The sequence below is a fragment of the Crocuta crocuta genome, unplaced genomic scaffold (assembly GCF_008692635.1).
Source record: "Crocuta crocuta isolate KB4526 unplaced genomic scaffold, BGI_CrCroc_1.0 scaffold149, whole genome shotgun sequence".
Taxonomy (NCBI): Eukaryota; Metazoa; Chordata; class Mammalia; order Carnivora; family Hyaenidae; genus Crocuta; species Crocuta crocuta.
Genome location: NW_027551561.1, coordinates 7,581,591 through 7,592,804, shown reverse-complemented (window position 1 = coordinate 7,592,804; position 11,214 = coordinate 7,581,591). Strand labels below are relative to the sequence as shown.

Here is an 11,214-nt window from a genome sequence, read left to right as displayed (position 1 = left end):
CCCGCCCCCCAACTGACTGAGCCCCGCCCCCTCTGCCCCCGCAGGTCTGCTGGCGGAGAAGGACAGTAATTACTGTCTCTGCAGGACTCCCTGCAACCTGACCCGCTACAACAAAGAGCTGTCCATGGTGAAGATCCCCAGCAAGACGTCAGCCAAGTACCTCGAGAAGAAATTTAACAAATCAGAAAAATATATCTCGTAAGCTCGGTGGGCACGGTCGGCAGAGGGATCAGGGATGGGCCAAGGAGAAACGGGGCAGTCGAAGAAGACGGCTTCATTTGGCAGACATGAACTGACCCTCGGCCGGGAGCCAAGCTCTGTGTTGAGGACTCAGACGGCGAAGACAAAGATGATTAAGAAGCAGCCTCCTCAACCTTTAAGGAGCTAACAGTCTTGAGCAGGGAGGAGGGCAGGACTGAATGCTTTATAGGCTGATGCAGGCAGGAAAAGAGGCCGTTTGGCTGCACCTCGCACGGGGATCCCTCAAGGAAAGCTTCAGAGACTTTTTTTTTTAATTTTTAAAGTTTATTTATTTATTTTGAGAGAGACAGAGAAAGCAAGTGGGGGAGGGGCAGAGAGAGAGGGAGAGACAGAATCCCAAGCAGGCTCCATGCTATCAGAGTCACAGAATCTGATGTGGGGTCAAGCTCCCCAACAGTGAGGTCACGACCTGAGCCGAAGTCAAGAGTCAGGAGCTTAGGGCGCCTGGGTGGCTCAGTTGGTTAAGCATCCGACTTCAACTCAGGTCATGATCTCCTGGTCGGTGGGTTCAAGCTCCGTGTCAGGCTCTATGCTGACAGCTCAGAGCTTGGAGCCCACTTCAGATTCTGTGTCTCCCTCTCTATCTGCCCCTTCCCCCTCACATACTCTTTCTTAAAAATAAAATAAAAACATAAAAAAAAAAAGAGTTGGAAGCTTAACCTCACTGAGCCACTCAGGTGCCCCAGCTACAGAGATCTTGTTTAAGAAGATGTGTAGGAGTTTTCCAGGCAAGCTTGCATACTGCATTCCCTCTGCCCAGAATGCTTTTCCTCTCACACTTTACCTACCTGGTTCCTCATTGTTCAGGTCTCCATTTCAAGGTCATCTCAAACAGCTAAATTAGTGCTCCTCCTTTTCTATTTCTCTACCAGCACTCTGGGGTTTTCCTTTATAGCACTCACCAGAGGATGTAATTTCCATATCCGTGTGTGTGCCCCACTAGATGGAAAGCCCCCTGAAGCCTGGAGCAGGCTTCACTGCTTTTGTTCACTGCTGTGGAGTGTCTGGCACAGAGCTGGCATTCAAAAAGAATGTCTTATAACAGAATAAATGAATGAACGTCATGGGAGAGGAGGTGTCCCAGGCTCTGGGCAGACAAGAGAATGTCCAGAGGGAGCTGGGGCAGGTGGATGTGTCAGAGCAGAGGGGGACAGGGAGTGGACTTTATCCAAAGAGAAGAGGGAGCCTCTGATGAACTTCAAGTGGGTGACAGCCTCAACTGTGTATTTTATTTTATTCTAAAAATTTTTCATGTTATTTATTGTAGAGAGACAGAACGTGAGTGGGGGAGGGGCAGAGAGAGAGGGAGACACAGAATCTGAAGCAGGCTCCAAGTTATCAGCACAGAGCCTAATGTGGGGCTCAAACCCACAAACTGTGAGATCATGACCTGAGCCAAAGTCAGACACTCAACTGACTGAGCCACCCAGGCGCCCCTCAACTGTGTATTTTAGACCACTGCTCTAGAACAGAACTTTCTATCATGATGGTGGATACACAGATTGTGTATCTGTGAGGGCCAGCGTGGAAGCCACTAACCCCATGTGGCTACTGAGCATTTTAAATGTAGCCTGTGCAACTGAGGACCTGAATTGTAATTTTTTTAATGTTTTATTTATTTATATTGAGAGGGGAGAGAGCACAGCAGGGGAGGGGCAGAGAGAGAGAGGGAGAGAGAATCCCAAGCAGGCTCCGCACTGTCAGCACAGAGCCCTACTCAGCACTTGAACTCCTGAACCCTGAGATCACGACCTTGAGCAGAAACCAAGAGTCAGGCATTCAACCGACCAAGTCACCCAGGCGTCCCTGAATTGTGATGTGTTTTAGCAGTTTTAGAACAATCCTTCAGGGGGCAGTGTGGAAGGCAGAAGGGAAACCAGAAGAAAGAGAGGCAGCCAGGTAGGAGGCAGTTCTCAGCACCCAAGCAAGTGAAGGTGACACTTACTTTGAATGGTGCCTTGGGAAGCCCTGCATGAAGAGGAGGCTCTGCTTCTCTCTCGCCAGCCACTCCCTCCTGCCAACACAGCCCCCAGAGCCCATCCTGGGGCAGCTCTGGCTCAGCAAGTTGCACACAAGGGGCACTGAGGCCACTGCAACCAGCATTGAAGGAGACAGAGAAAAGGGGTGCCAGGCCCTGCTGCTGAGCAGACGTTCTGCCAGCAGCGATGACTTTTCCTGCCAAGATGTGTCTTGTTAACACACCTGCCTACTGCCTAAAAGAGGAAAGGGGAACCCCCCAGCCAGATACAGATTTGTTCTCCCTGAGCCTGGCAGCTGACTTGGCAATTTGAGCGTAAGGGCCTCCCACTGGGAGAACCTTGTTACAAATCCAAGTAGGAACATGGTGGGGGGATGGGGGGGCTCTCAGGAGTGGGTAGGGGCCACCCAGGAGGTCAGCGGGGGCAAGCAAGGCAAGAGCATGAAGCGCTTGTCAGAAGAATGATGAACTCACCTACATGTGAGGAGCCAGCAAGCCCCTTTGGGAGACCCAGAGACCTGGAGTCCGGGCAGGACTCGTGGGAAAGGTACAAAGAGGGGACAGCTGAGATGGGCCTCCAGAGCACTGGACTGGGGGTCAGGACTCTTGGTTCCAAGGCTGGCTCTGTCACTGACCAGCTCTAGCTTTGGGCTGATAGTTTCACTTTCCTGGGCCTCAGCCCCTCCCTCCATCCATGGGAAAGTGAGGTTAGATGACCTGTGTGGATCCCGATGTTTCTCACCACGTGTGGTACTGAATATTCCCTCTGCAGAGAGAACATCCTCGTTCTGGATATATTTTTTGAGGCGCTCAATTATGAGACGATTGAACAGAAGAAGGCATATGAAGTTGCTGCCTTACTCGGTAAGTCAGAGTCCGTTGCACAAATTTCCACATGTCATGGCAGGGAGTGAGAGGGAAGGGGCAAGGGGTAGGCAGGCAGACAGTACTTTCAGTGTACTTATCACTCCCCTGTCCCAGAATGGGAAGGACTCTGGTGTGGTGGAGGTTTTAGGCTCAGTTAATGTCCCAATTGAGGCCTCAGTTTCCCCATCAGCACAACGAGGTAAATGAGCTAAAAGGTCTCTCAGGGCCTTTCCAGGGCCGCCCCTTTGGGCTCTGTGGTCTTCTGCTCCCATCTTGGAGTGACAGTCCTGGGGCCACAGCGGGAAAAGACAGCTGTCAAATGGAGGTAAGGCTGAGCTTTGGGTGGTCTGCAGGCAGTGAGTGTGTGTGTGAGACTGGAAAGCAACTCAGATGTTCCCCTCCTGGATTGAGAGTCCTTTATCAAACACAAAAGAAGGAACACACATCCCCAGATGTCTACAAACCTGACTGCCACCCCCATGCAAGTTCACAGCTCCCCTGGCTGCACTGCCAAACAACGGATGCAGGGAGTTCTTTTCAACCCTGCCCCGCCAAACTCACAAAACCCCCGGAGTGGACAGTTAAAAGACCTGCCCCTTGGGTCCCTCTCCCAACTCCTACTCCTCTCAAGAAAAGACATGATGCTGTCCCTACAAAGTAAATTAGCTGCTGTCGTCCCTGTGAGTTGGACCAATGGAGAGTGGTATCCTGGGGGAGGTTGGTGGCAGGTGTAGAGGGAAGTATAGAGGTGCAGAGTCAAAGCCTACTGCATACCAGCTCCGAGAATGTGGGCAAGTGGCCTCATCTCACTGAATGTCAGGCCCCTCATCTGCGAAATGGGTCTAATAAATCTGCTTAAGTGAGTTTGTTGTGATGGTGAGCTGGGATAAAGCCTCAGCCCAGAAAAGGTCCATTAAAGAGTAGTTTCTGGTCCCTGGACAATCACCATGCCAGAGACCCAGGGCCCTGCTGGTGATTCCGGGCACCATGTGAGCATTTCTGCACCTCTCCCAGGTGACTGGGGACTGGGCCACAGCTGGGACCCAGTTGGGTTAAGGTGGCTGTCATTTGGGTCTCAGACATTGTTGTGGCCAAAAGGGACTAAACCAAGAGACTAATGTCTCGAGCCCAAGGTAGAGGTCATGCTCCAAACATGTAGCTCCACTCATACTGCCTCTATCATCTCATTTTTTTTTTAATTTTAAGAGAGAGAGTATATACAAGTGGGGGAGGGGCAGAGAGATGGAGAGAGAATCCCAAGCAGGCTCCATGCCTCAGCACAGAGCCTGACGCGGGGCTCAAACTCACAAACTGAGATCATGACCCGAGCCAAGATCAACAGTCGGACGCTTAACCAATGGAACCACCCAGGCGTCCCTTGCCTTCATTTCCTAAAGAGAACTCAAGACAGGGTTCTCCCCACCCCCACATGGGTCCACAGCCCTCTCTCCTCTCTCTCTCTCTCACTCACACACACACAGGCATGTGCTCTGAAAAGGGCCTGAGCTCTGAATCTGTCAGAAAGGATAGCTCATCTCTGCATCAGATATGAGGATGAGCATGTTCCCAGCATCTTGTTCCCACCCAGAATAGCCTGCTGAGAAGTCATGCTGCCATCTGTACCTCCCGTGATGAGAGTGCGTGCCACTTGCAAACGCTCAGTCCTCACGCCCATCGGGCCCTTCCCTTGCCACCTGCAGCTCGCCCTCACCCCCGTACACATCGCTCAGGTGCTCATCCACATGCAGCACACCCCACCCCAAAGTGCACACACACACACACAGCGTGATGAGCCACATACACCAGTGCACAGTGGCACAGACCCCCAGCAGACCACACGGCACCAGAGACGTGTGTATATGCACTGCGTGCCCACAGATTCCTCACACTACTGCCCGTACATACACACGTGCTCACACAGGTTCTGCACACTCAGACACACTCTTGCCCACCACCCACAAAGGCACCCTCACAGACACTAGGATCTCAGTGTCCCTACCCTAGACATAAATAGCCACCTGCATAAAGCCACCAACAGCCAGACATGCTTCTGCTTCCAAACAAGCATGTGCACACACGCAGAGTACCCTCGCACATAACCCATACTCACGCACACTGTGTGCATGTGCAGACATGCACCTCACACCTGACATGAACATCTGTAAGTACACATTCCCCAGTAACGTCTCCAAGAAGGGCGTCCGAGAGAGAGCAGGGGGAGAGGAGTGAGGAGAACTGTTGGAGCCCAGCACCAAGCCTCCCCAGGAAGAGCCCCCTTCCCACCCTCTCTGCCTGGGACTGTGGTTGTTGGACTCCACTCAGCCATGATCAGGGATTGTAATCAGAGAGAGCAGATGTGGCCAACAGAAAGTTCCCAGAACACAAGGTCAGTGTGGGATCTCCAGTAAGACTGTGCCCTCTACCCCGGCAAACCCCCTTTCCCAGACTCTCCCTGCCCAGCCCAGAAGCTAACAGTCTTAGAGGCTCCCCTAGCAAGGATCTCACAGTTCTCTCCTCCACTCCCCTCCACCACCACCAAATGTCCTTTGAAGGCAAAGCTCCTGAGAAGGTCAGGGCTTATCAAAAGCACGCAGCAAGCTGGTATCCACTCTCCAAACTCAGACTCTGAGCTCTCTGTTCGACCACACTGACCTCCAGAGCAAAGCATTTGGGCTTTTGGGGGGACCCTTGATGGATCTGATAATAGCTTCTCAAACAGGTACATCCTACAAATGCCCAGGTACACTCATGTAATGTTTTGCATTCATTTCCAAAGGGTCCCCAACCATCTGCAACTCCCACAGGAGACTTGTTCTCAAACCCTGGTGGGTTGGAGAATCACCTGGGAATTTAAAAATCCTGACTTCCAGACCCCAGAATCAGAGATTCTGATTTTATAGACCTGGGGCAGGTCCAGACATCTACACTGAATATAGGTCTCCCAAGAGGGGACCTGAAGACCAGTCAATAAACACTTTGGTCAGTGGGGCCTATATACTCTCCAGCAAGAACATCTTTAAAGACCAAAGTGAGCATTTACCTTCAAATGGGGGCGTTGGGGATGCTTCCTATGACCTTATCCCAAGGGTGAGAGGTGCCCTGAGTTGACCCTGTAGGCTTCATTATGATTGGGTGAGTAGAAGGTCTCTTGGACCGTTGTACCTGAGACCCACACCCAAGGCACCTGACACGTGAGTCCTGGACTCCACTTCCTCTCCCCAGGCCAGGACCACATACTTCCTGTCTCTATTCCCAGCCCAGAGCCAAAGCGGGGCCCACTCAGTGTGGTTCTGAAGGTAATCAAATAAGCCCATTAGCCTGTAAGGTCTACTGTAGACCCTTCAGTAAGGATCTGGGTTAATTCTCATCCACATTGGCACCCACTTTGCAATGAGGGAGGGAGTTGTCCAGGGTCTGACCTGTCCAAGGCCCCCGTGGGAGGTCTGGTTTCTGAGTTCTTTGTCTGTTCACTCCTTCCTAGAAGCACTATGAGGAAAGCCAAATCTTTGATCTTTTCTCTCTCCAGGTGATATTGGTGGTCAGATGGGATTGTTTATTGGTGCTAGTATCCTTACAATACTAGAGCTCTTTGATTATATTTACGAGGTAAGACTGGGGTTGTTCATGGCTAAATGACTATGCAGATACCCTCACCCTGCCCTGATGCATGGGGGAGAGGATGGCCTCTTTCCACCCAGAGCCTGCTTTCTCCTCCCCATCTGCAGATACTGTCTATCACCAAGTCCTAGCCAGGGAGGAGGGGGTGGATGCAAGAGAGAAAGAAGCCACAGTCCTATCCCCAGGCAGCTGGAAGAGCCGTGGGCTGTCCACATTTGCAGGGAGGGGGAGGAAGCATCCAGGAGAAGAGCCAGAACTGAGACAAGCTCTGAGCCCCTCCCACGCAAGACCAGCTGTGGTGGCTTCATACATGTGTGTGTCTGCACCCACACACTCACAGCACATGCACACACATACCACCCACACATACCACTCACACACACTTGTACCACAGTCACACATATCACTCATAAATACACATGCACGCATATACTCTATGTTCTACCAGCACGCGTGCGCTCACACACACACACACACACACACACACACACACACGGGTGCTCTGGGTGGCCCGTCACCTGAGTAGTGCCTGTCCTGGTGCAGGCAGGTTTAGAGAAGGGGCATTTCCTGGCAATCTTCATCAATTCTGAGGAACAAAGGCACACAGGCCATTTTTGGCTGTTCACAGCTTGAGATGTCTCCCTCAAAAGGCAGCTGGAATGGAGCCTCTGAAAGCACCTCAAACAATGGACAGTGGCTTCCGGCTCTGAGAATTCTTGTGCTCCTCGGCCTTTCCTTCCCACACCCCCCTCACCACATCCTCCAGAGCTGGGCTGGCTCCAGTGTCTCCAGAATTCCTAAAGGGGACCCCAGGACCACTTGAGTTTCACTCCAGCAAGAAGAGACGTCAGAGCAGTGTTCTGACTCCCAGAGAGGGCTGTCCTTGGCCAAAGGCCCCTGGAAACCATTGTGGGGAGCTGGAGGACCCCAGGGACCAGGGACCTCTGGAGTGTCATATTCCACCTCCCAACATGGTGACCTTGTTCCCTAAACCTAAATCACCCATAGCCAGATCTTATTCTGCTTTGTTTATTATTTTTTGCAAAGAGCTGTATAAAGTTCTAGAAATTGCATCAGGCCAAGTAACATGTTTAATAACTGCCCCTTGTTGCTAAGAATCAAATGTTAGGGACTCAGGGGTGCCCTGATCTTAGGAACAGTGGGCCTTTCTGGCCTGGAAAGCGATTGGTAATCTCCTCCCCCAGGCCCCGCCTCAGAAAGGGGCTCCCAGGCTGCCCATCCACACTCTCCTTCCACAAGAGAAGAGAGTCCCCGTGCCAGCTGGGGCCTCCTGTGACCTCCTCCAGGCTCTAGCTCCTGCACTGAAACCTTGCTTCAGCCAAAAGATTGGGCAGGGGCTCCCAGAGCTCTACCTCTGTACAGTATCCCCATCCTTACCAACTCTATCCTGATTTTTTGCAGCTGATCAAAGAGAAGCTCTTAGATTTGCTTGGTAAAGAAGAGGATGAAGGGAGCCACGATGAGAACGTGGTAAGAGCAGCCACTGCACTCTACGTTGCTCTGTTTCTCTCCTCTTGCGGGGCCATGTGAGACCAGAGGTCAGGACCTGGGGCCGGGGGGAGACACACCTTACAGCATGCCTTAACTCAGCTTGTCCAAAGACACTCCCACGGAGCCCCAGGGCTCTCTCTGAGACCCCACCAGAGCCTGATAACAAGCCATGGATCGCAGTCGATACCTGGCCCAGTCCAACTTCTCCTGGGCTGGAGCATTACTGCTCTCATCTCATGCCTTGTGGGAAGCAGGGAGGCTCCACTCCCTTATTCTCAGGGTTGCAAGATGCAAGTGAGGATGTCACTGGCGCTCTACTCCTTTGGAAGAGGACATGGAGCTTGGGGCCCCATGAGGTTGGTAGCGCAGTAATACCCACGTAACTGACTACTATTGAGTGCCAGGTACACGTCAGGCACCGTGCTGCGGGCCTCACACGTACCATGTAATTTCAGCTGCACGGTTACCCTGGAGAAAGGTCTGTTCTTCCCTCCGTTTTGTACTTGAGGCCGTTGAGGCCCAGAAGGTCAAGGTCACCCAGCTGATGGGGGGCAGAGCTGGACACAGAGCTCCCCTGACCACCATCCTACTCTGCCTCTCTTCCCTCGAGCAGCCAGAGAGGCAGCACCTCTCATGGCTGTCCGCTCTCCTTCCCAAACTCTGTCTGCTCCCGGGCTCTGGCCTCAGCCGCCTGGTGCAGGTATCTCTGGCTTTCCCCGGCTGAGACTTCTGCCTGAAGAACTCTAGGCACGTGAGGCAGCCATCGCTCCCTGAAGTCAATAAATCCAAAATGATCCTAGCCCCTTCCCCCCAGAAAGCCCCCATTTCCATTCCAGACACCATGTCTCTACCTGTCTCCCAAGTGAAAAAATCTCCGCTTAGGTTCTCCCAGGCCCCTGCAGCCTCTGTTGAATAGAAGACAGCATCTGTTGAGGGGAAGGGAGTGTGGAAAGGGTCCCAGGCTCTGCACTCAGGTCCCTGCTTCCCAGCTGAATGCCTGAGGGCAAATGGTTTACCTCCCTGAGCATCTGGAGAATCACAGGCACCTCAGGGACTTGTCATTTGGATTAAGTGGGACCATGCCTATAAAACAATCAGCAGTGCCTAGTTTATAGTAAGTGCTCAACCTCTGTTGCCTCCCCCCACCTCAGCCTCATCAAATCTCCCCCACATTTTTGGCCGCTGTCTCTCTGCTCCCATCCATCCCAGCCGCCAGCCCTCCGCAGCATGGGAGTCACTGGGAAAGCGTAAGGCTGGCCCCCCAGCCCCACCCTGTCCAGGGACCTGAGACTGCCAGGGGCCAGCCTAACCTTAAAGGTCCACTAGGGAGCCATGACTACTCTGGTTCTGGCTGGTGGGGGGCCTCCCCACTTCCTCCTTGGCCTCAGCAATTGGCACCCCGTGCCCCCAGCCTAGCCACAGGCTGGTCCTCCTCCGCCCAGGAAGGCCTCCAGGGAGAACCCGAGGATGAGGGCAGGTCATACTCGAAGCCAGAGAGCACTCAGATGGAGCTTTGGGTGACATATCAGGGGCTGCTGCTAAACCCCATCACCAGGGTGCCCGGTCCCCACCCTGGGGGTACCTAGGTGGGCAATGGTGAGGATCCTGAAGGTGGCGAGGCCCCTCCAGCCTCATGGCCCACAACAGCAAGCCAGCCCCTGAGATGCCTGGGGCAGGGGCAGCAGCACCTGGGGAAGCCCACAAACCGGGACCACAGTCCCCAGGCTGGGCTGCCAGGGGCATTGTGATGACATTTTGCAGAATGAATCTCAACACCCACTGTCTCCTTCCCTCCAGAGCACTTGTGACACGATGCCAAACCACTCTGAAACCATCAGCCACACTGTGAATGTGCCCCTGCAGACAGCCCTGGGGACCTTGGAGGAGATTGCCTGCTGACAGCCCGTGGACCACCCGGCACCCCCCCCCACCCCAAACAGACCTTGAGGCCCAAGACCCAGGACAGGGGACAGCAGGCTCAGGTGGGATGGCCCCTGATGACCGAAAGAAGTAAGAGCCCCCTATGCACACATAGCAAACTATCTGCCAAAACCTCGCTGCGGCCACGCGTGCCACGACACGTCCTCGGGCCCTGCCGTGCCTCCCTCTTAGGAGAAAAGAGTCACACTCTGGAACTGTCCGAGAACCAACCTGCCATCAATCACATCTCACTGCCAGATGTATAAAGCACCTGCATGCTCAGACTGCTCACGGCGCCACCTCCACGTCCATCTCTGTACATGACTCTCCTCCATGCGCTTTCCACCGGCCACCCTGAAGCCGTGCAGTGGGACCAGGTTCCAGCCTCAAAGTCACCCCGTGGCCATGCTGGAATCACAACTGCACAGTCAAGAGGAAACGCGTGGAATTCTCAGCCACGTCTGGTCCCTGTGTAGTTTGTGAAGGTTCTTTACCTGCCCACAAACCCCTTTCCCCGAGCTGGCCTGTGGGCTGACTGGGGCCACCCCCACCCCCATCCCAGCACCTGGTGGAGACAGGGTGGCCTGGGCAACTCCAGCGCTCATCCACGGGACCCGCGTCATTCTGCTGTCCCCGTGACCTGGCTTGTACAGTCTGATTCTGTTTCTTTGGGGGGCTTGTTTTGTCTGTCTGAGATCTGTTTCGTTTGTTTCGTTTTCTAGATTTGGGTTTTGATGTTCTGAGGTTTGGTTTGATTTGGTTTTTCCATTTTCTCTGGCGTTTATTTATTCGTGCTTCCAGTCACGGTCATATTAAAAGCTGGTCTTGTGGAAACAGCCGAGTCGATGCTGCCTTTCCCCCCATTACTCAGGTCTCGCTCCGCAAAGCCTTTCCAAAGGGCCAGGCCTGTAAAACCCACAGGTTATGTCCATGTAAAGTTTCCTACAACCACACGTACCTTTGCAAAGTGTATAGACGGTATGCACTTACATTCTATTCTAAATCTCTAAATATTATTGATCTCAACCTTGTAAATGATCTCATGACCACTAATGAGT

The 11,214-nt window shown here is 53.1% G+C and overlaps 1 protein-coding gene across 1 annotated transcript in view; it reads left to right on the top strand.

The window, feature by feature from the left end:
* Nucleotides 1–10,992, top strand: part of ASIC2 (acid sensing ion channel subunit 2) — a 260,605-nt gene extending 249,613 nt beyond the window's left edge. Inside the window, exons 6-10 of the mRNA XM_077749793.1 lie at nt 45–198; nt 3,012–3,103; nt 6,633–6,712; nt 8,147–8,215; nt 10,034–10,992. Coding sequence (XP_077605919.1) covers nt 45–198; nt 3,012–3,103; nt 6,633–6,712; nt 8,147–8,215; nt 10,034–10,135 — 497 coding nt within the window. The 3' untranslated portion in view covers nt 10,136–10,992. The remainder of the gene's footprint in view (nt 1–44; nt 199–3,011; nt 3,104–6,632; nt 6,713–8,146; nt 8,216–10,033) is intronic.
* The last annotated feature ends 222 nt before the right edge of the window (nt 10,993–11,214 follow it).